Source organism: Cyprinus carpio, chromosome B10 (genome assembly GCF_018340385.1).
Source record: "Cyprinus carpio isolate SPL01 chromosome B10, ASM1834038v1, whole genome shotgun sequence".
NCBI classification, from domain to species: domain Eukaryota; kingdom Metazoa; phylum Chordata; class Actinopteri; order Cypriniformes; family Cyprinidae; genus Cyprinus; species Cyprinus carpio.
This window is the reverse complement of record NC_056606.1, coordinates 12,298,259-12,323,539: the sequence shown is the minus strand read 5'-3', so window position 1 is coordinate 12,323,539 and position 25,281 is coordinate 12,298,259. Positions and strand designations below refer to the sequence as shown.

General features: G+C 35.4%; 1 protein-coding gene across 7 annotated transcripts in view; it reads left to right on the top strand.

Moving 5' to 3' along the window:
* Positions 1-25,281, top strand: part of LOC109098063 (glutamate receptor ionotropic, kainate 1-like) — a 52,166-nt gene that overhangs the window by 23,328 nt on the left and 3,557 nt on the right. For 5 of the 7 annotated variants that reach the window (XM_042732536.1, XM_042732541.1, XM_042732542.1 and 2 more), the window contains 9 exons: positions 7,929-8,036; positions 8,277-8,321; positions 9,542-9,649; positions 10,319-10,522; positions 11,788-12,011; positions 14,233-14,351; positions 20,682-20,899; positions 22,856-23,081; positions 24,851-25,101. In XM_042732536.1, coding sequence (XP_042588470.1) covers positions 7,929-8,036; positions 8,277-8,321; positions 9,542-9,649; positions 10,319-10,522; positions 11,788-12,011; positions 14,233-14,351; positions 20,682-20,899; positions 22,856-23,081; positions 24,851-25,101 — 1,503 coding nt within the window. Of the gene's footprint in view, positions 1-7,928; positions 8,037-8,276; positions 8,322-8,451; positions 8,613-9,541; positions 9,650-10,318; positions 10,523-11,787; positions 12,012-14,232; positions 14,352-20,681; positions 20,900-22,855; positions 23,082-24,850; positions 25,102-25,281 lie in introns of those variants that run through there. The other 2 variants (XM_042732540.1, XR_006155740.1) reach the window with 2 other exon arrangements.

Below are 25,281 nucleotides of genomic sequence, written 5' to 3'. Positions count from 1 at the left end.
AAGCACATATTAATGCCTAATTCTGCATGACCATATTTAAGATCCCTTAATCCTACCTCATACATGCATTTAACAACTACCTTACTATTAATAAACAGTAAAATAGGAGCTTATTGATGAGAAATGTCATAGTTAATAGTGAGAATTGGACCTTAAAATAAAATGTGATGTGTATAATGCTGTTGAAAAGTTTGTGGTCAGGAAGATGTTTCTTGAGCAGCAAATCAGCATATTACAATGATTTCTGAAGGATCGTGTGACACTCAGGACTGGAGTTATGATGCTGAAAATTCAGCTTTGCAGTCACAGGAAAAAAAAGGAGCTATATTAAAATATAATAATCTTTCACAATATTACTATTTTAGTGTATTTTTATCAAATAATGTAGTCTTGGTGAGCATAAGAGACTTTTTTCAAAAAAATCTCACCCTCCCCAAACTTTTGTACTACAGTGTATGTATATAAATTGATGCATTATTCGTCATATCATTAACAAGATGTACACTAATCGATGAATGAATCAAATTTACTCAGAATGCCTAAAATTTTTGTTACATCATATTTCTTGTATCAACCATAAAAACAAACCATACGGAGCAGTGAAAATAGTGTCTTGCAGGAGACAATCACTTGAGCTCCAGTTTCTTCAATCCTGTTGGTAGTCTCTGCATTACATAAAATTAAACCTTTCGTCAAATCAATTGACACGTCCACATTGTATCTGCAACAGTTGTAGTCACTCAAGTCGAAAATGAGGTCATTTGATAGATCTCCTGTATCATGTGAATCATACTGTATGTGTGAATGATGCTTGACATGTTATGGAATATTTATCAGAAAGCCTTTTTGAACTCTTTTATACTTTACACAAGTTTTTCTGATTTGTGACCCGTAGGTTACATAAAAATGTATTTGAAGATGAAAAACATGTTTTTCAGGGCAAAGGTGCCTGAAAATGGATACTAGTACCTCTGCATTTTTTAAGTCCCAGATCACTGCTGGATGCTCTCACCGCCTTTGAACCGAGAGGTCATAACAGTCGTCCTTCATGTCTGAAGGGGGGGGGGGTGTCCCTCCACTCGAGAACACAAAAAAATCAATGCCTGTGATAACACAAAATAGTTGTCGAGGGGAATGAAAGTTTGTTCTGAATATCCTATTCAGTAACATTTTTAGATATGCTTTCAGTTCCACTTGCATAGCGTCTCAGCAGTCAGAGTGTTACTGTCTTTAGAAATGGAAGAGGCTTTATGGTAGTTTTTTTTTTATATGTATATAAAAATGAATAGTGCCGCAGTGCATTAGAAAGGGGGCGGCCCAGCATGGCTCAGCACTGGAGAGGGTGAATTTATTTCCCTGCTTGAGTCTGCCATATGTGTTTGAACTAGGAACCTTCAGTCCTCGCACCTTAATCACAGAGCACCACAGGACTTAAAGCTGCTGTTAGCTATTTTTTTTATTACCTACGCTACTACCTGACAGATATCACTGAAAAAGGTTTCATGAGGAATCACACTTGTCTCTGTGACAGGCCTAGGCTTCAACAAAAGTCACTGATTAACAGCCTTGTAGCTCACAATAGGTTTGTCTTTAAAAGTTATCTTCAAAATCTGTTCCCCTATGGAGATTTTTAGTGTCAGAACCCAAATGTTATACTCTACTAGTGTCACCAATTGAAATTGTAAACATGATGACTGTTTTCGAACAGGTTTCCTGGAACATTTTCGCCATCCTCCATTGATAAAAAAATCCACAAACTCATGCTATTGGTTGAGCCAATGTTGCTATTTTTGGGCTGCTCAAATACACAGAGTTATGTTTTGAAAATGCCACAGAGCTACAGTGTTTACACTTTAAAGGAAACGAACCATTAAATGGCTTTAAATCACATGTTAAACTGGGAAGTTTTGAGCATCTGAAAAATGTCGCACTTCATGTATAAGTGTCTAATTAGGCTTGTTTTGAGTTGTGCAAGTGTGGAGTTAGTTTTTTATACATGCCAACACTTAGATGAACACTAATGAGTCCAGATGCTACATTTTAACGACCCATAAACTCTGCAATACAACCCCATTAAAGCCATAAAACGCTGTGTTGTAAGAGGCCTCTGTACAGACACTAAGCTAGGAACACTGTTAATGTGCGAAATGTTGTAGGGTACAAAAACACATCCTTCTGTGAACTGCATATGTGCTGCGGCCTTTGAAATTCTTCACTTTAACTACAGCAGCAGCAATGCTGGAGTGTTTTAAATAGATTGCCAAGACAAATAAAATCCCTCTTCATTTCATTTACTCTTTTTCTTGCTTGTCCTGTCCATTTAAGTCATTTTCACTCACTTAAGTACTGTAATGTGAATTTCGGTGTGACTAATCAACTGTGACAGAAGGCTGAACAGCTTTAAATGTAGTATTTGTTTATGTTGACCCGTTGGGCAGGAGATGCTGATCAGTGTGGTTTTGCTTATGGGCTCTGCCTTTTATGAGGAAAAAGCTACAGAATGTATTACGTGAAATATAATTTCAAATTACGGAGCTCCTGTACTCTAGCAGAAAAAAAGGAAAATGTTTTTATACCCCATTTACGGAGCATTGATTATATTCCACTGCATATGATTCTGACGAAACGACGCTGCATAAAAGACCCACAGCTCTAGACACACATGTAAGGAAGATATTCACAGTATTTATTCCTGCTTGCAGCCAAATTGTAGGGTTGAAGTGAAAAATAAGTATAATTATGTTATTTTTGGCATAAAAATGTTTGTGATCCACATATTAGGGTCACCACCCTCTACTTCTCAAAAACAACAAGGGAAATGTGTTGGCATTATCATATTATACACACAAGAGCATTTTTGCTTTTAGAAAGAAGTGAAATGTTGCAACAATCGCAGCTTAACTGTAACATTGAAGTTATACTGGAAGATAATATTCACATTCCAGCTTTTTAATGTTTTTGCATTTGTAATTGTTACTTTATTCATTGTTTTGTTTTGTTTTGTTTTGTTTTGCTTATAATCCAAGCCTGAGTTCATGGCCAAAATATTTTCTTCTCTCGTCCAACAAATCAAACACATTTAAAGTGACCAATCATGTGACCATTGTTAACCGCCACTGCAATTCAGTGGATATGACAGTAAGTCAGCACTAACAGGCTAGTATCCTACCCAGCAGGCTTGATCTTTATAGATGCCAGATGTCTCAGAAAAGTATGTTGTGTCTAAGAACTGGTGTTTCAGCATAGTGGTTAAAGGTTTGTGTTGGTAACTCAAAGGTTGTAGGTAGGGCTGTGCGATTTGGGGAAGATATCTAATTGCGATTTTTTTGACAAATATTGCAATTGCGATTAATATTGTCAATAGTGTGCAGCACAGTAACTTATGGGTATCGTTACCCTGCTGAAAAAAACAATAGAAACCATCACAGAAATTCTTATGCTTTCCATTAAAACAATTACAAAATTCCTTTTTGTGGTGGGTTTTGGGCATTATTCCAATAGGAATTACTGTTGTTCTATTGTTTCCCATCTGCCAGATTACATCCCACCAATAGAATCAATAATATCAAATACCGGTAGACAACATTATAGTTTACATTAAAGCCAAATAATTATATAACCCTTAAATCCATAAAATTTTCTATTGTGTTTCGGGAGGGGTTCTAGTGTTTTTTTTTGTTTTGTTTTGTTTTTTTTTTAGCAGGGAATAGTATAATTGTATTACTACTTTTACAGACTTTACTTAATTAATGATTTTCACATTTTTTTGTGTGTGTGTAAATAAAGAACTGTATTACTTTAGTCAATTATTAAAGTATTACATAGGTTATATAGGCTGATTTATAAAAAAAATTAAGTATTTGGGATTTAAAAAAAATGTGCTGAATGTTTAATTTCATCCAAGTGAAATTATCAAAGCAGTTAGACTAAATTTACACTCGTTTTAACTGCGGAGCCAGGCGCGAGTTGACACAGGTTGCGCGCGTGCATCAAGCCTCTTCCATATTGCCAGATGTGCTCATGGAGACTTGCGGTGCGGAGCTGCACGCGAGTATAACCGAACATTACGAGACAGACTGCATGTGTGCGGCAAGTTTAAACGCCCCTCCGTGAGATGCGGCAGAGAGGAGCGTGTATGAGAAGCATTCAGAGACACAGGCTGTGTGTGCGGTCTTCTGAATTGGGAATAGCAAACATGCATTATAAACTTCTTTCAAATTAGAATCTGTTGGGGAGATAAAATGTGCAATATAATGTTCATGTACTAATAAAAACGTTTAAGAATATATCTTTTATTCTCCAGTACTGAAAGCAGAACCAATAATGGAGCTCTTGATATGTGTTGTGACAAAGCTCTTGTAAATTAACGTTACCTTTTTTGTTTGATGTCTGTCATTTCGAAGCTGAAGTTATCTCATATTACATAAATTTTTCTTTAGTATTCATTTGCCTACCTATCATTCTGACCCTATAGACGCCATAATCACACACACACACACACACTTCCCACTCTCTGTTTTTTTTATTTTTTATTTTTTTTATGGTGGGCGTTTATGCAGTTGGTTAGAGCAAAGCTGATTGGGGAGAATGGAGGTGCGCTCACTCTATTGGTAAGTAAGGCTGGCAGTCATGCATATGCTCTGGAACAGAGTAATATCGTGTCCACATCACAAGCTTTGCGATTAGCAAAATCGCAATGTCTCAAACCGCGATTGCGATTCGATTTCGATTAATCGCACAGCCCTAGTTATAGGTTCAAATCCCACAGGAGATGCCCTGTGCACTAGCAATGTTTTGGCCTTGAGCGAGGCACTTGGGTTGCTCCAGGAAACTTTGGACAAGTGTCAGCTAAATCACAAATTAGTAACAAGTGAATTCTAAAAAAATCTTCTTTTTTTTTTAAATATATATATCTATATAATTCCGGGCATATGTGAACACATTATTATGCAGTCCATCACTTGTCACCAGTGGCTCCTTTACAGTTCCCTGAAATGGTGGAAATGGTTTGGTCATCATCAAATCTCCAAGTATCCTGCGGGATAGTGAAGCTGTATCCACCTGAGCATGTGCTGGTGATGTGTTGAAGGCCAGCCGTTGCCTGTTATTTTGAGATGTGCTCTGAGAAACACTGCAACCTTGAGAACAGAAGTGCTGTTTTTCTGATATCCCACCCACTTATCAAAGCTAGAGAGGGCTTGAACAGGGCTATTACTCTTCCTTAGTTGCCATAGCTGATTGAATTCTGGGATTGTTTGCTCTCATTTTTGGTACAACAAAGCTAGGGGAAATGAAATGACACTAGCTTGATGTTTTTGCTTTTGGTAACAATATACAGTCAGGCCTGACCACACAGTGTAGGGAAGAGCACTTGTCATTTATTCAGAAAATGAAGCCTAACAACTCTGATGTATTAGCATCATAATCTGTGTGAAATCAGTTTTTATTAATTAAAAAAATATATAAAAATGTACATATAAAGTCATTTAGAAGAATGCCGTTAAACTACAAGTACACAGTCTGATCTTACATTTGTAATGCACATAATTGTAGTTGTTTTATGAGACTGAGTGTAACAGTAAATGAAAAAGCTGTGACATGTTAATTTGATTTTATGTCTATGATACATGCTAAAGTCAATATAAAACATCCTCAAACACTAGACACATCTTAATATTGTTAAGAATGGCTTTAATATTACTGTCAGACTGTATGTAAATTCACCATAGCAAGGTAGTATAGCCTGTTTTAATAAAGGTGAACCTCTAAGATTTGTTTTTTGATAAGTCACAACAGTAGTTTAAAATCTCCCCGTCATCCACATATTAATATTGCACTTTAATATTGCAAACAGGAGTTGGTTTGGACCCTCATTTCCGCTGAACTAGAACCAGCTGGTTACATTTATTCACAGAGGAACAACACAGATGTTTTGTAATACTGTTACTAAATTTGGGCATAAAAACAACACAAACATTGATGGAGAGAAAAAAAACCAAATATACCCAAAAAAAAATGCAGCCTTTGTGAGCATAAGAGAGAAAACATTAAAAACAAAAACCTCATGGACCCAAATATATGATTTGATGTATTATAAATAAAATTGTGACCATAAAATTAAGATTTACAAATGGAAGACATTGTTTACTTGACTTGATGTGGCCACTTGCATTAAAGGAATAGTTCACCCAAAAATGGGTGAAAGAATATTTTGTTGTCATTTACTCACCCTCATGTCATTCCAAACCTGTATATGTTTCTTTCTAATGTTGAACACAAAAGAAGATATTTTGAAGATATTTTCTTCAAAATATCTTCTTTTATGTTTAACATAAGAAAGTAACTCATACAGGTTTGGAATGACACGAGGGTGAGTAAATGATGACAGAATTTTCATTCTTGGGTTAACTATTACTGATGTTACTTTTAAATATTGTTATTTTCCCTTATATTAGACTAGAGCAGGGGTCGGCAACCTATGGCACGCGTGCCAACAGTGGTCCACAGACGGATAATCGCTGGCACGTGAGCAATAGGGAAAACTGCATAGTGACGTACATTTTGAGGTAATAACTTCTCATAGTCACACAGCCTGTTAGGAGCTATAAACACTATTAAAGTGTGAGAATTAACTAGCGTTAGTCTACGGATGCGCGTGTGACCGCTGCACATACTAGGCGCTTCAGATCAACGCCTCTGCGGTCTAACAGCACTCATCAATGTCAAAATGACTATGACCAATCGAATCAAAGTAGGCGGGGGGTTTACTGTTCACAGAAGCAGAACCCGAAGCATCAGTTTAACATTAAAGAGAGCGAGGTAAGATAAGGGTGCAAATCATTTAATATTAGTCAACTTTTAACAATACGTTTACGATAGAAATGTTACATGACCGACAGCTATATCCATTCACGCAAACTATTCGACTTTATTTTATTTCTCAAATATGGCCATTTTGAGAGTAAGTGAGAGAGAGTGATGTGTAAATTGTCTGCAACTGTCTCTCCACAAAAATATGAAGATGAGTTTAGTTACTTAAAAACAGCGATTTTACACCCCTCCTTGCTGAGAAATAAAAGCGATTCAGCATCGATTAATAAATGTTGCGTGGCAGCACAAGTTTATGAGCTTCTGAATGTTACTTTTTGCAAAGCGCGATCTCAGATCTGTGTGCCAGTGGTGTGTGCGCGCGCATGCATCAATTAATGCAGCGTATTAATATAGAACGGCTATTTAACTGAATGGTTTTAATGCATTGGCCTTGTCACACACACATACAGTGATGTTCAGTACGGGAACACTGTATATCTGTTTTTCAAGAAACTTTTGAAAAGTTAAAAAAAAAAATTATGAAAATTATTTAGAAACTATTTGCATGAAAATCAAAATAGGCCTTTTTTAATATCATTTAAAAATGTGTATGTACTGTACAAAGCATTAATGCATACTGTATAATACAGAATGCATTGAAAAAGAGGGGGAGGGGTGGGGGTGAAGGAGGTTGGCACAGTGGTTAACCAGAAAAATTAAAAATTGCACGTCAGGCCGAAAAGTTTGCCGACCCCTGGACTAGAGCAAGTGCTGCTTTTTCCCCACTGTATTTTATGTCATAAAAGAAAAAATGTGGTAAAACTTGAGATATAATAGAGTAATTTACAGTTTTATTTATCATTGGGCAAAGCACATGATCCAAGTGTTCATGTTTAAACTCTATTTATCTTCACAGTAGTTCATTCTACTAAACTTTAACTGACCAGCAAAATGTTTTTTTTTTTTTGTTGGTGTTTTTTTTTTGTTGTTGTTTTGTTTTTTTACAGACACACATGCCCCAAGGCTCCATAATATTCCATTACCGCTATGATTGAAAAACACAGCAGTAAAACCAATGTTGTGCATCATTCTTATTGAATACTGTTTTTGTGCCTCAGGCCCAATGGGATGGTTTGACAGGACGGATAGTCCTTAACAAGACTGATGGTCTCCGGAAAGAGTTCAACTTAGACCTCATCAGCCTCAAGGAGGATGGCACAGCGAAGGTGAGTCAGCTTAGCTGGACACTGATGAGAGACATTCAATAATATGATTTCCACAGCAGCAGAAATGACTGGAAACCTTGAATTGAGTGTCTTAATGTATTTCAGTATAGATTTAATAAATTCCCTGTGAGTGGACTCTTGAATATGTTTTTCTCAAAGCAGAACTATTAATTATCCAGATCATTTGTAATGACCTTGTTGCTCCCATGCTGACTACACAACTCTTCAATTCTTCCTAAGCGAGCGGCTGATGCTGTATCACGACCTACTAAATTATGGACAAAGGTTTGTTTCAATCTTGGTTTCATTCCCTGAGTTCGTGATTAAGATCTGTGGAGAGCTTGGAGTTCCTCCCCTGTGTGAAGTTCACTTCAGTAAACCCAGTGCCCTTTCATCGGCTTCCCTCTCCCTGCAGAAATCCCTTCACTTCCTTATGGAAAGAGATCGCTGCCAGTCACTTCTGACAGAGTGTCTCGCTGAGATGCATACTGTGTGCCAGTTATAGTTATGACAGTTAAATCACCATACTCAATATCCAGCACTGTAAAATGGGCGCATTTTCTGCTTCATGCCTCAGTAAGTAACACATCTCCATACAAGCCAGCTCAGGCGTGCAGAAAAACGTGCATTAATCCACGGGCAGATATTTAGAGAGCAGCTCTAATCTACTTTTAAAATTCATTTGAATAAGTCACTCATTTCAGACTCATATGAGCTGTGTGACATGTGCCATACATAAGCATACACTAGATTATGCTTGCGTTAACAAAGGGTTTATTAAGCAGAGAAAAGCAAGTTTGGTTTAATTCCTTTACCGCTGACATCCTGTTTTAAAGGGATCATATCATACTTTTAATTATTATTTTATTTTAAGATCCTGTATAATGTTAGTCAAATTAGCGTGTCATAATTTAGTTTTTCAAACCACTTTCTACCCTTTAAATCCTTAGAATTGAAAATTCAGCTTTTATTAAATGTTATTTAGTAATCTGGCAACAGGTTTTACAAAAGTATGCAAAGTGTTGATTTTAATAGAAACATATTTCCTTTATAAGATAATTGCAACCTTTTTCCTGTTGTTTCCTATTTATGACAACATCAGTTCAGCATGGCTTTTAAGTGTGATGCATTAAGAATATTTACTAGATCTTCTATTTTAGTGGACAAACTCTTTAAAAAAAAGATGTTTTGTTCAGGTAAAAAGTAAGAGTGCATTGTTTTCCTGTGTGATTAATAATTAATACATCAGAATTATTCATAATTTGTAGACAATGCATTAAATAGGGTTGCTGAGTGATTTACTGTGTTTTATTGGCCAGTAAAAGGAGTGTTTTACAATCAAATGGATTAGAACTAGAATTTTCTTTAATTTCATTTTTTCTTTCCCTTTCCTTTCCTGACCTATTCTATGAGTCTTCACTGATAAAGCCTGACCCTCTTTTATTTTCATCTCAGAAACAGAGACTCATGTTCTTCATGCTTTGTCATTTTTACTGTGTTGTTAGATTGGAGTGTGGAACTCTTATACCGGCCTCAAACTGACTGAGATGAAGGAAAACAAAAACATCACAGACTCTATGGCTAACAGAACACTTATCGTCACCACAATCCTGGTAAACTTACAATTTCACTCCCTCATTTATGTAAACCAACATTTTCAGTAGTTCGGATTTGTATTCACCTTGCAAATAGTTTCACTGGTGCGCCAAATTAAATTTTTAGCAATATAATTGTATATGCATGAGAAAAAAGAGAACTATATTTTAGTGCTGTCAAATGATTAATCATGATTAATCGCATCCAAAATAAAAGTTTTTGTTTATATATTATGTGTGTGTGCTGTGTATATTTATTATGTTTATATAAATACACACACATACAATATATTTTTTGAAAATATTTAAATGCATATATTTATATTCATATAATTTATATTATATATAAATATATTTAATATATAAACAACAATTTTCTTAAATATGTACAGTACATGGATGTGTGTGTATTTATATATACATAACAAATATACACAGTATGCACATACTGTATATTATGTAAACAAAAACATTTACTTTGGATGTGATTTATAGTGATAAATTGTTTGATAGCACTATTATATATACAATTTTTTGAGTTTTTACAAAAACTACCTTTTACATTTGTTTTTTAATTGGTTTTTGTCTCTCATCTGGCCAGCTAACTTTGCCTTTGAGACATATTTAAATCAAGTATAATACATTTTACCAACTGCATCACTGCATGTGAATTTATCCTGTGAACAGGAAAACCCTTACGTTATGTATAAGAAGTCTGACAAGGTGCTGTATGGGAACGATCGCTTCGAGGGCTACTGTCTAGACCTGCTAAAAGAGCTGTCCAACATCCTGGGATTCACTTATGAAGTCAAGCTGGTTTCTGATGGGAAATATGGAGCTCAGAATGACAAAGGCGAATGGAACGGCATGGTGCGGGAACTAATCGATCATGTGAGTGATCTCCCATGATGCTTTACAAAAATGTTCAAGGTCTTTCGATCATACCATCCAAATGCAGCCTTTGTAGATGACCTTCTGCCTTTCACTCCATTATATTTCAGTTTAGATCTCACTATTTAGAGACTACAACTAGTCTGTTAAAGGGATAGTTCACCCAAAAATGATAATTCTGTCATTAATTACTCACCCTCTTGTTGTTCCAACCCCGTAAGACCTTTGTTCATCTTCTGAACACAAGTTTAGATATATTTGATTAAATCCTAGAGCTTTCTGACCCTCCATAGACAGCAATGCAAGTAACCATGTTCAAGGAAGTAAGGACATGATTAAAATAATCTGTGTGACATAATGTTTTGAACCCACGTCGAAGACTGACATGAAGAGAAGAAATTGTTGAATAAAGTCATTATTTTTGTTTTCTTTGTGCAAAAAAAGTATTCTCGTATCTTAAAATTATGGTTTAACCACTGATGTCACATGGACTATTTTAATGATGGCCTTACTAGCTTAGTGGGCCTTGAACATGGTAGTTGAGTTGCTGTATATGGAGGATCAGAAAGCTCTCAGATTTCATCAAAAATATCTTAATTAGTGTTCTGAAGATGAACGAAGGTCTTAAGGGTTTGGAACGACATGAGGGTGAGAGAATTTTTAATTTGGGGTGAACTATCCCTTTAATTTCTAATGGATGTTTTTGTAACTTTGCTCTTCACAGGCAATTTAAAAGAGCTAAGAATTATGTTTTGTTTCATGTTTGGTTTAATTTGCTTGATTATGTTTATTTACCGAAAGTTTAAGTAGCCTAAAGCTTTGGGAGGAAGACTACATTTGTGTATGCAATACATCAAGATCTTTTACTTTGTAAAATTAATTAGATATTTTTTAAATATAGAACAGCATTTGTGCTTTCATCTGGCTGTATAAAGTCTGTTTTCAATTGATTATAAAAACCCTTGTACTTCTACATAGATTTTGTTTTTAATTACCTCCATCAACCTCCAGTGTCTTTGCAGTATTTATCAGTACAGTAGGAATACAAATCTATAAAAGAGCCTTTTTGCACATCTTTTGTTTAAATGAGCTTCATAAAACAACAGTAGGCTTCAAACAGATTGTGGGATCCATCCCCACAGACATCACTTGTTTGTATCTCAGTGATTGAACTCCAGTATTATCTGCATCTATCTGCATTTTCTTCCCAGCAGTCAAAATGAGTTCCTGTCGTCTTGTAAACCTCTTTTTGTCCCCTTAACCAGGTAGCTGACCTGGCTGTGGCTCCACTGACCATCACTTATGTCAGAGAGAAAGTTATTGACTTCTCCAAACCCTTCATGACCCTGGGCATCAGCATACTGTACCGCAAACCAAACGGCACCAATCCAGGTGTCTTCTCCTTCCTCAACCCCCTCACCCCGGATATCTGGATGTACGTGCTGCTGGCCTGCCTTGGAGTGAGCTGTGTGCTCTTTGTGATAGCCAGGTATGGAAGAACATTTTGGTTTAACATCTGCTTCTTTGAAATATAGCAAAGCAAATTTCAGATCTAGGAACACTGACCCAATTGTTCAAAAAAAGTCTTCAGATGTTTTATAGTTTGACGTCACATGTAAGACACATTATCAGGCTGTCATTTGAAGAATACTGCTGTTATCTGCAGCTTAAGGGAACATCGTACATCTCTCTTTGAAGCTGTCAAGAAGTTTTTGCGCCCTCTGATTTAAAATGCAAAGCTGTTTTGAAGAGTGTGCCGATAGATATCATGTTTCTTTGTGGCAGTGCATTTAAAGGGATACTCCACCCCAAAATTACAATTTTCTCATTAATCACTTACCCCCATGTCGTTCCAAACCTGTAAAAGCTCCGTTCGTCGTGTTCTGAAGCTTTTACGGGTTTGGAACAACATGGGGGTAAGTGATTAATGACAAAATTTTCATTTTGGGGTGGAGTATCCCTTTAAAGCAGTGTATTTCTCTTATATTATATCATTGAGCTTATGAGATGCCAGAATCAAAATGCTGATTTGATCTAGAAACAGATCAATAAGTAATAAGCACAGTGCCCAGACTTTATTATATTGCTGTCGGAATATAGATTAATGATGTAAAAATTTCAGCCATGGTTGTCCAGATGCACTTTTTCCTCAATAAATACATAATGCACTTTCTCAGTTAGCAATGGTTTGTATTTTGTATGAGGGAGTACAAGGTTGTGTCTGAGAATATCAAGAGAATATCAAGCATGCCACGCTACCCCATCAGAGCCAGATGATTGGTTGGTTCAATTAAAATGCAAATTGGCAATGAAAACGCTGTCCAATCAGACTCTTTTAATGGACATCTGGTGGGGTCTCAGAGTTAGTGTGGGTTCATGTGTACTGAATGACCCATTTGTTCACAGATACAGTCTGCTGGGGGCTTTTAAACTGTGATCTTCAAATTTGGCAGCTTCGATAGTAGCAGGTTATAGAGTGAGATTCTACACACCGTGAGGCATGACAAATGAGTCTTGTGACACGTTCTGATCAGGCATCGATTCACCATGAGGGTTTTATAAATGACCCAATTATTGAGTGGTAGAATGGAGAATGTGTCTTTCAGATGTTCTTGTGTAGCTGTAATCACTTTCAAAATGAAATTTCCGCCAGTTGTTTCCCTTTTTGGCTTCCAGCACTGTATCAAAAAAAAAAAAAAAAGATGGAAAAGTATTAATAAAAAAAAAAATTGTGATGCAACAGTGCTCAAGGCAGACAAATGCAAAGAATAAACTTTACAACGATTTGTGTTCAAAAGCTGGTTTGTTATTATTTATTTATTGATCTTGTTTGTTACTATAAAATATTTATATTTATAAATCTTTTAGAATTAGTCACAGTAAATTTACATCTTAAATTAGCATCCCTATAAATAATATTTTTGTGAATTTTTACAGGAATAAAAACAGTCAATTGGCATTATATTGGTAATCTAGATGCAGACAAGAGCAATGAATAAACATTACAAGAAATTGTGTACTAAAAGTAACTAAAGATTGATTTGCTAATTTATGATTTATGATATATATATAATTTTCATCACAGGTTTATATATTAAATTGACAACGCTATTAAATAATATTTTCTAAATTTTTACAGGTAATTAAAGAAACACTGGTAATTATCTGCCAGACATTATTTATTAATTTTACGGACATTTCCATGAACCCTAAAACAAAATTCAATTTTTTTTTTTTTTACAGTGAATAATTAAACATTTAAAGTTTTATGGCTATTTTTTATTTTAATAATTAATTTAATCATTTAAATTAAAATCATTTTATAATTAGTCACATTAAATTTATATTTGCTCTATAAATTGACAGCCCTTTTTCACAGGAATAAAAACTGTTAATTAACATTTAAATTGGTTAATGGAAAAGCACATTGCAGTTTAACTTAAGATTCCTGTTCCAGCTATCTCTTCATTTGGTTACCAAAGAGATTAAAACACTGGAAAGTTTTCCCATAAAACAAGATGTTTATTAAGCTTTGGTTGGAGCAGTTATTGATAGCCTGTAGCAAGAAGACAATTTTTAGCTGCTCTGCGAAAGCAGTTAAGAAATCGCCAAACATGCAGCCTCTCAAGCGCAGTATTAATACTCAGTCTTCTGTGTTGTCTGCATCTTTTTTTTTCCTGTGTAAAGCTGTTTTCTTTAACTCTTGGCAGGTTTACCCCATATGAATGGTATAACCCTCACTCCTGCAACCCGTCTTCTGAAGTGGTTGAGAACAACTTCACACTGTTGAATAGTTTATGGTTTGGTGTTGCGGCACTAATGCGTCAAGGTATGTCACACAAAACACCTCATTGTTTTAGCTGAGAAAAAACGTTGAACCAAGTGGCATTTATTTAGATCAAGAAAAACGGCACAAGCACTGTGGCTGCTCTGCTACATCTGTGTGAGGTGAGCTTGAGGGACTTTATACATTCACTAAAAAGAGATCAACTGATTGAAATGAATAGATACAAATTTTCAGAAAATAAAGAGTTGTTAAGTGTTTTTTAGGGGGGGTTGAGATTTGTTATGCAATGACATTCATACAGTAGGGAATTGTAGTTGTATAAAGATGAAAACACACCCTGGCACGGTTATAAGTCACATCCAGTTATAAAATTGATTTTTGTTCTGGCTTGCAAACTTTTAGTTGGGTTTCCTCTGGTGTAATGGATCTGATGCTAGTGAGGAGAGGCTTGTAGGTTCCGCTACAGAAGGTATGAAACTAAATGGACGACCTGTCAGGTGCGCAGGAATGTGTGAAACGCCAAGAGCAGCTTTAATGAGCACTGGAGAACCAGACAAATCATTATGCAGCATAGTCTGACCTCACGTTACAAAGAGTTTTCTTCTGAAATATTAGGTAAATCTTATTTACATCAGAACAACCACTCGGCCATGAAGAAGGACCGCTAACAGGAATTTTACAGAAAAGTGGTGGAGTGCAGTTGTGGGTATTTTGGATGTTAGGGTATTTCATTCTACTTAAAGGGATACTCCACCCTAAAATGAAAATTTTGTCATTAATCACTTACCTCCATGTCGTTCCAAACCCGTAAAAGGTTTGTTCGTCTTTGCAACACAATTTAAGATATTTTGAATGAAAACGAAATAGTCTGCCAAGTAAGTTACACTGTCAAGGTCCAGAAAAGTAGGAAAGACTTCATCAGAATAGTTCATCTGCCATCAGTGGTTCAACCGTAACGTTATGAAGCGACGAGAATACTTTTTGTAAGCGAAGAAAACAAAAATAACGACTTTATTCAACAATTCCTTGTCAACAGTCTCCTCTGTGTCTCTCCATATCACCGTATGCTTTGTATGCTCTTCTGTATCAGCCACGCCACAAGGATGCGCGGTTTCTACGTGTATTTAGCTTTGATTTGAAATAAAACAGCGCATCCTTATTGATATGGATGATATTATGGTGACATTAATGAAAAATTTTCATTTTGGGGTGGAGTATCCCTTTAAATCAGGTCATATAATGAATTTGCAATTGTTTGTGAATTATAACACTTAAATGTATCGTGTTAACATAGTTTCAATCTGTCAAACAGATATTAACACAGGGCTTCTCAAACTTGTTGACGACAAGAATCTTCAAATGTGATGTTCCTCAAGTAGAAAAATGTATTTATACTGTGAGAGAAAAATATTAAATGTGACATGAAAGGAAAATCCTTCCTATCTATTTTGTGATTTGATCATAGGTTAATTTTTATATTTTGTTATTTATTTTTCTCTGTGGTGACATATGCTGGATTCATAAACTAAATTAGAATTAAATTATTTCTTGCTATTAAATTGCCACATATTTAAGATTATATCTGAAAACACCCGATTTTAGAAAGAAGCAGAAAAAGTAACGTTATTAAACAAAATAATGTTAAACTTGTTTCTATTAATATTATAAGACGGATATCTAAAAGTTTCAGCATTAAAATAACTAACACTAATGTAGAAGTGGGTCTTTACTTCGACAAGGTACAGCAGCAAATAACAGGTTAATCCTTATTCAGTTCTAAAGGTCAGAGAGAGTGAAAAATGGTCATGTAAAACTATATTAGATTTGTTGGTGCAAGAAACCTTGGCTAACATTATCATAAAAAGTGATCAAATGTATTTATGACATGGACCCCTAAATAGGATCAACAAGCTTTTTGAAACCCACACACATTCATAGTGTTAATCGGGCTGATTAGATAAGTATTCATCTTGTGTGTGTGTGTGTATTTGCATTATTACCTACCACAGCTAAACCTCCTACATGAGGTTACTGAAATAACCTTGTCATCTTTTTGAATCATCTCATCAATTAAAGCATGCAGGGTTGTACCAATTAGCCAACAGCAGAAAAGCAGTGAGAACAAATGATAAATAGTTGCTGTTTTTGTCATAAAGCTGATAGAGCAATATTTAAAAGGATTATTTATATAAGTTATAGCCTCTGCTGTTCTGTTTGGGGTTTCTTCAGCTGTCCGGATGACTTTCCTCTATTTTTGCTTCAACAAACTGTGATAAAATCAGGACTATGATTGACAGTTGTGTTCTCCCCATGCCATTTAAGAGTTAAGACATAGGTCAGTAGTTAGCATTTAGCTATGCTAATTATCTGAGAGAAGCAACACAGACAGCATTTACAAAGGAACAAACACACCTCATGGTGTCTGTCAGTGAGCTCTTGCTCCCCAGGTGGCTAATGTAAAAATGTTTCTATCTTTCAAAGGGATTTATTAGCATAAGCATCACTGAAAGGTCAAGATCATGATTTTAGCTGATCTTCCAGCCTGGTCATAACTTTTTTGCAGACTGGTTTTGACCACTTCTTTAGCTGGTCAGGCTGGGAGACCAGCTACTTCCAGCTTAAACTAGCTAAAACCAGCGTAAGCTGGTTTGCCGGTCTTAGCCAGGGTTTTTTTTTTTTTCTTTTTTCAGTAGTGTAGCTAGTTTAAAGGGATCTTCCAACCAGGTCAAGCTGGTTGTTAATTATTTTAGCTAACTACCCTTATGAAAAAGAAGTTTTTTCAAGTGTGCTATTAGTATACTTCTTTTAAACTAAAAATAGGAAAGTATGCTTTGAGTTTACTTTATATGTACTTCTCAGAAATGGGCTTTATGTACTCCTCAGAAATATACTTAAAAGGACATTTAAGTATACTTGACTTCTACTTACAAAAAGTCTTAATATGTTTGAGCAATACTTGTGCTCCGTGTTTTCTGTGTTATGTGGTAGAGGGCACTAGTACACATCTTCTGTACAGAGTTTCCAAAAAAACACAAGTAAAGAAGAAAAGGAAACAACAGAAACTAACACATGTAACACGATCATCTGACATGAAACAGCATCAAAACTGACGTTATGGAATAAAATGTTGATCGATGATGAGGTAATAATTACAGTCAAGCTTTGGGGTGTTGAGCGACTCCATCTACGTTTTGATTATCATTCTGAATCCAATTCATAGTCTTTTTTCAGCTTTTTTGTTCAAAATGTTATTTCTTTATTTTTTATGAAACTTACCCACATTTAAGTGTTTAAAAAAAGAGTGCACGAAGCTAGAATAAAATGTTTTTCTTTACAAGCAGATACCCTGTTCTTTCTTTGGATGATTTGTATGTTCAGATATTCATATCACAAAATATATACAAATTAAAACCTAAATAGGGACATAGTAGTATACTTAAAGTATAATGTAAAGTTCACTTAAAGAAAACTTATGAGTATACTTGCAGTATAAAACGAATAAACTAGTAGTTGAGACTACTGAGACTATACTTCAAAGTGTACAAAATATTTAATTAGTAAACTGTCAGTATACCTATAAGTTTACTTTTAGTATAGTTGAAGTACAAACTACAAACATAGAGGTAAACTGGCTGTGTACTCAAAGTTTGCTACTGTTATACTTAAAGTATACTTAAAAGTATACTTTTATATCCTAGAAAGTGGGCCAATTTAGTCCCAAGGAGTATTGAAACAGTACACTTACAAGTATACTACTAGAACACTGATATTTGTATACTTGCTACATAAGGTATACTTTAAAATATACTTGAATTTTACTTAAGTATACTTAATAAAATAAACTTGAAGTATACTACTTTTTGGTAAGGGTAGACTAGCCAACTACCCCAAAACCCATCTAAAACTATCAAAACAGACCACCCTGACCATCTTAAACAAATTATACAGTTTTTCTTTTTACTTTTTTCAGTGAGATTCATATTTAGTCTTGACTTTTTGAGTGCTTTGAAAGATAGTAAACACTTTTACATTAGCCTTTTCTCCTCTTATCTTTTAAGAAATATGTAACATAATACATAATCATTATCCATTATTTTTCTCATGACTAACTACTTTAAAGGAAAACAGCATGTATGGCAGTTTTGTTATGTGTGTTTTTTTTTTTTTTTTTTTGCACTGACTGCTTTGGTGGGGAATCACTGCTGTTAGATGTATCAGATCAAAGCTAAAAATTTAGCTGGCAATCAAATTGAATTTTAAAATTGTGCTCCACATGACGCTGAAGGCGTACAAATGCACATTCAGTACACACGCACACACACACACTATGAATTTGTGCTGTCGTTTCAACTTCCAACCACCTCACCTGGGTATCTGTGCATGAAAGACAATCACTGCAGCTTTAGAATCATATATCAGACTTAGACTCAGTGGTCTGTCTTTCTAGCTACAAAATTGCCACAAATTAATCAGTTAATAGGATGTTCTCCTCCCATGTATCTTAAGAACACACCTAGTTGATCAGAATGGTGACTTTGCTTATAAAGACAGGTTCGAAAATGTTCATCCAAGATAAGGATTCTTTATTTTTCTTGGCTTTTTGCAAAGATGAAGTACAGTTCCCATGACGGTTTCATTTTCTAGTGATCTATCAATGCCTTATTCAGCAGCAGTAAAAAGTCCCAGTAAGAATAACACACATTAGAGTTATCATTAAGCTCAAGGTTAAAATCTAGTATGAGTGTAATGAGACCAAAAGTATGAGCCCTTGATAAAAAAAAAAAACTAAATAAAAACATTTAGTCTGTCACAGCGAGCTTCACGCTGCTGGTGTCCCTGGCGACTCTTATGTGAGATTGTTTGGGGATTTGTGTATGTGTGTGTATTTGTATACGTTTGTGTATCAGGGTTGTTTTCTCAGAGGAGGCAGTGCTTCTAAAAAATGAGAAGAGAAATTATTCTACAGTAAAATAAAGTAAAACAAAACAAATATTGTGAAATGGTTGATGAAAGTGTGTAAACCGCTTTCTGAGGTAAGAGCAACATCAGCAGATAAAGGTTCAGAAGAATGCAGCATCTCTATTCCTAAAGTGTTTCTTTTTCTGTTCTCATTCTGGAAAAGAATAATGGAAAAAGTAATGTCTGAAATCCAATCTGACCATTCCACCTGATTTTAATGGAATTTCAAAGTTCATGTAAATGTTGATTGGATCAGGGGCTGAATTCATGACAATCGAATGAAAAACATGGAAAGTTCTTAAGACCTGAGTTTAGCACTCAGCATTGCTTTCATCTTATTATTTTCTTTCAGTATATTAGTATCTTTTATCTTTCAGCATATTACCATCTTAATTATCTTTTCTCAGGATGTGGCAGTCTGTTGCATTTATTTGCACTCTTTCTAGAATGAAATGCGCCTTGATGATAATTACAAATATTATTATGATATGTTTTGTCTTAACATTATTAAGAAAACAAAGATTCTTGAGAAGTATGCATTTTTTAAAAGGGATAATTCACCCAAAAATGAAATTTCTGTCAGTAATTACTCACCCTAATGTGGTTCCAAACCCACAAGACCGTTCATCTTTGGAACCCAAAGTAAGATATTCTGACATGGAAGAGAAGAAATTATTGAATAAATTCATTGTTTTTGTTTTCTTTGTGAAAAAAAAAATGTTCTTGTAGCTTCATAAAATTAAGGATGAACCACTGATGTCACATGGACTATTTTAACAATGTCCTTACTGCCTTTCTGGGCCTTAAACGTGGGAGTTGCTTTGCTGTCTATGGAGGATCAAAAAGCTCTTGGATTTCATCACAAATATCTTAATTTGTGTTCTGAATATAAACAAAGGTCTTACAGGTTTGAAACGACATGAGGTTAAGTTATCAATGACTGAATTTTCATTTTTGGGTGAACTAACCCTTTAAAGTAAGAAAATAAGAAGAAATAGTAGTTAAGAAGAATTTTATTCTTAGTAAGATTAATCAGATTTCAGGTTTTTTGCTCTTTACACTCCCAAAAACTTAGTTTTCGGTTAAATACACCAAAATCAGCCATCTAAGTGTATTTAAGAATCAGTTCCTAACAGGGGAACTACAGTACAGATGTCAAATGTGTTCATCCCATTTAAACAGTATATCTATTGTTATTAAATCGAAAACCTAACATTTTTTTTTTTTTTTTTTTATTTTTTTTTTTTTTGTTATATGTCAATTGCTTGTAAAGCTGTTTTTTGTTAAATGTCACTTGGTTTTGTATTTTGTTATATATTGCAATGACATTCAAACATTTTTCAGCATGGCTTAATAGTCCAAATACTTGGGGCCACTGTCTGTGTTTTGCTAAGCGCTTGTATGTTATTTCAGGGTCTGAGCTGATGCCCAAGGCTTTGTCCACCAGAATCGTGGGAGGGATTTGGTGGTTCTTCACTTTAATCATCATATCTTCCTACACGGCCAACCTGGCTGCTTTCCTCACAGTGGAGAGAATGGACTCCCCAATCGATTCAGCTGACGATTTAGCCAAGCAGACTAGAATTGAATATGGAGCAGTGAGAGATGGCTCCACAATGACTTTCTTCAAGGTAACATCTTACATGCAGGATCGATGCATCCCAACACACTGTTCACATGAAAGCTATTGAAATACAGAAGGAACAGTCAGCCACAATCCAAACACTCAAATTATCAATTTTACAAGAGGACGCCTGCACAGAAGGAGCTGGAGCTTTTAGGAGTAAGTTTATTGAATTTCTGCTAGGAAGTAAAATAGGAAGATCAATCTTGTGCATCTGTCGCATGATAAGATACAAACTAACAAAATGGATGCAGAGTCACACACAGATGAGTTTTGAGTTGTGTTAACCAAAAACATCACATCCAATAAATGTCACCTCATACTGAAAGGGGAATTCTAAGAATAAATTATGATCGATAATTGTGCTGTTTATTTTGCACACGCTGTCTGTGATGTTTTAGTGGCAGACCCACTAAACAAATTATATCAGGTAGCAGTGCAGACACAGATCAAAATTTGTGCTAAAGACAATTTGCTGATAATTGTTCGCAGTCTCATGATAACCGATAATAAAATTGTATAGTAGTTTGTATATATTGTGCATGTATTAGGACTACTGTTCAAAAGGCTGCATTTATTTGAACAAATACTGTGAAAACCATTCCATTTTAATACATTTTAAAGTGTTTTATAATCCTGTGATTTTAAAGCTGAATTTTCACATGATCCTTCAGAAATCATTCTAATATGCTGATTTGCTGCTCAACAAAACATTTATTATCATTAGTGTTGGACACTGTTGTGCTGCTTAATATTTTTGTGGAAACTGTGGTCCATTTTTTCAGGATTCTTTGATTAACAAAGTAATATATATATATATATATATATATATATATATATATATATATATAAATCTTTATAGATAAATCTTTTGTTTTGATATTAAATGTCTTTACTGTCACTTTGATAAAATGTAATGCATCCTTTCTGAATAAAAGTATTAATAATAAAAAAAATGAAAAAATATTTTAAAAAAGCACCAAAGCCCAAACTTTTTATATAAATATACTGTATATAAATACAAATACATATCTATTTTTATATTTATTTATTTGTCCAAATTTGTTTACCTCACATGCAAATATAACTATTTGCATAATAAACTTTCATAAAATGATTAGTGTTTTTACAAATAATTTAGGAGATGTCGTCTAAAAATAAAAACAGGCAAAATGAAATTGTACAGTTGAATATAATATATTAAATATAATCATGTAATATCCAGGATATATATTGAATGCAGATTTTTGCACTTAAATATTATGTGCAACAATATAACGGATACATGAATCTTTCAGTCGCATGATATTCATGTATTCAAAGGTGACAAAGGTCTGATTCTTTTCATTTTCTAGGAAGCCATCACAGAGTCCTTGCTAATACCTCAAACGTACACGTTCACAAATCCGCCTGAAATCCTCCTGAACTCTATTTACCTCCACCAATCCGGCCATCTAAAATTCCAGTAATTCCAATAATCCAGTGATCTATCTTATGAGCGTGAGCCACACATATGCACCATTCATCATTTAGAAAGAGAGAAAGACAAACAAGTGACAGATAAAGCATAGAACTGTGTGCAGAGGCTGGTGTGAGCTTTATCCACCCAGATTGTAGGCTATGATTACATCCGCGTATATCTAGAAAAATAAAGGCCTGTGGAGGACCGAGACAAATCGAATCAACTGTGAGAGATTTAGCACACAGCTGTCCCATTTCCCCCTGCTGTCCTCAGACACAAAATTTTACAACTTGTCCCCTTTTGACTCAGCCTAATGAGAGATCAGGGAGAACTTATCGGACTTGAAAAGCCCATACCAGTAGCTGATGAAAGAACAAGTTCCGAAGAAAAGAACTTGAAAGAATGAAAAGAAATATTGATCCAGGCGGCATGTCTCATGTCTACAATGTTGTGCTTTTTGAAGACAGAATCAGCTCTTTGAATCTCTTTATTTGCTTTTAGAAATCAAAAATCTCAACGTACGAGAAGATGTGGGCATTCATGAGCAGCAGGAAGAACACAGCCCTTGTGAAGAACAACAAGGAAGGGATTACCAGAGTCCTGACCACAGACTATGCCCTCCTCATGGAGTCCACCAGCATAGAGTACATCACCCAGAGAAACTGCAACCTCACCCAGGTTGGAGGCCTGATCGACTCTAAGGGCTATGGAGTTGGCACACCAATAGGTAATGGTGCCCCACATATTGCCTGACAAGCTTTTGAGCCCCCTAACTGTACCCTTACTAGCCTTAAGGTACACAGGGAAATGTTTTTTAACAATGTTGCTTGGGCACTTCTTCATTGAGAAAGGAAATTAGAAATATAAATTTCTATCTGGATACCTTAGATCAGTCGTGTGCCCTGTGTCTCACCAGGTTGCTGAGCAAAATTGCTCAAAAAGTTGCCCCGTGTATCATAGGCTTAAGGCAAGAAATATGTGCTTTTGGGAATTTATTATAAGAGGAAACATACTACACAACCCAACTACTGAGTTCTCGTTGAATTTGATTTGCTTTGCTTTTGTTTTGTCCTACTTATTGGCAGAATTCCATCAGGACAGGATATCTCAGAAATTTGTCTCCAACTTCCGACTTGATGTTCCTTAATGAAATTTAGAAATTTACATTTAAAGAAACAAAACGAATACTGTTTAAATAAAAAGTATAGCTTGTAGTTGGTTTGTAGGTGTGCAATTATCAACAGAAAATTTACACACCTGTCTCTGGAAAACGTTTTCTAAACAGGTTTCCTTATTAAGTGCTTTGGGACTTTTTATAATGCAATGTCATTTTCATAACACAAGTAAATTGTGGGGAAATATTATTAATTAATTATATATTCGATTGTAAACTTAAGTTTTTGCATTTCTATGCATTTTGAAACATGTAGATTGTTTTGTGTACGTTTTATGTTATATGTATACTCTAACAATATGGAAAAACAATACCTGATGAAAGTTGCCTGACCAAAACGTTGGATAATATCGCTAAATTAAAATTATCCTAAAATTAAAGGGGTCATATGATGCGATTTCAAATTTCTCCACGGAGTGTTACAAGCTCTTGGTGCATAAAGAAGATCTGTAAAGCTGCAAAGACTAAAGTTTCAAATCCAAAGAGATATTCTTTATCAAAGTTAAGACTCTGCCACGTTTCCCTAAAACGGCTCATTCAAACACGCCCCCACATCTCTACGTCACTATGTGGAAATATTGGCGTAATGCCGCCCAAATGTTCACGCAAAGAAAGAAGGCGTGGTTTCAGTAACTGCAGTTAGTGTTGAAGCAGCAGTGTCAGGGAGATGCTGTGTGTATCTAGAAGAAAGCAAAAGCATTTATTTGGCCTTCCATGAGTAAGATGCATTTAGGAATCTTTAAGATTACTTACAACAAAACAGCAACGCATTTTATGGACGACCGTTTCGTGAACCTATGAGAGGAGGTAATTCTGACTTTGCCTTCGACAATCTGGCGCTTCTGAATCAGCTACTGTAAGTATGTTTTGTTATTAGTTTAAGTATTTGCTATTGAATGTTCAAATGCAGAGTTTTGGAGCTCACGATTATGGAAAGGGGCATTACGTTCCTGACGAGTGCTTGCGGTGTTCCGCCAATCACAATGCACTGGGTCAGTTGGCCAATCAGAGCAGACCACACTTCTCATAACAAAAGGAGCTATTTTGTAGAAAACTACATGTTTGAGAGAGGCGGGGCATAGAGGACCTACAATAATGTACAGTATTTGAAAAAGAATGTGATTTTTGAACATTAAAGCATGTCTACATATTATTTTACACCAAATACACAAAATAATGATCTTTAAAAAAGCATCATTTGACCCCTTTAAAAAAAATACTGATATATTGTCCATCCCTACTTTAAAATTATTGAAGTTCAGTGTGACTTCTGTGTGGGGTTTTTTGTGCAACCCCACCTAAAGAACTATGTTTTTTTGTAGGCTCGCCCTACCGGGACAAGGTGACCATCGCCATCCTGCAGCTCCAGGAAGAGGGAAAGCTGCACATGATGAAGGAGAAATGGTGGCGAGGTAACGGATGCCCTGAGGAGGACAACAAAGAGGCCAGTGCCCTGGGTGTGGAGAACATCGGAGGCATCTTCATCGTGCTGGCTGCTGGTCTAGTGCTGTCTGTGTTCGTGGCCATTGGAGAGTTCATCTACAAGTCACGCAAAAACAGCGATATTGAAGAGGTGAGTGGGAGGCTGGCGGAACAGCCCCGCGGGGTCTGAGTCTTAAAGGAGCTAATTACCTCACCGCTGTCACAGCCAAAATGAGCCATGTAAACACAAATGAGACACTTGCAGGATGTTTTTGCAGCAGCCCACTGGACAGGAACCTGTCGCAGACTTAAAGCACACTCTGTTTATCAT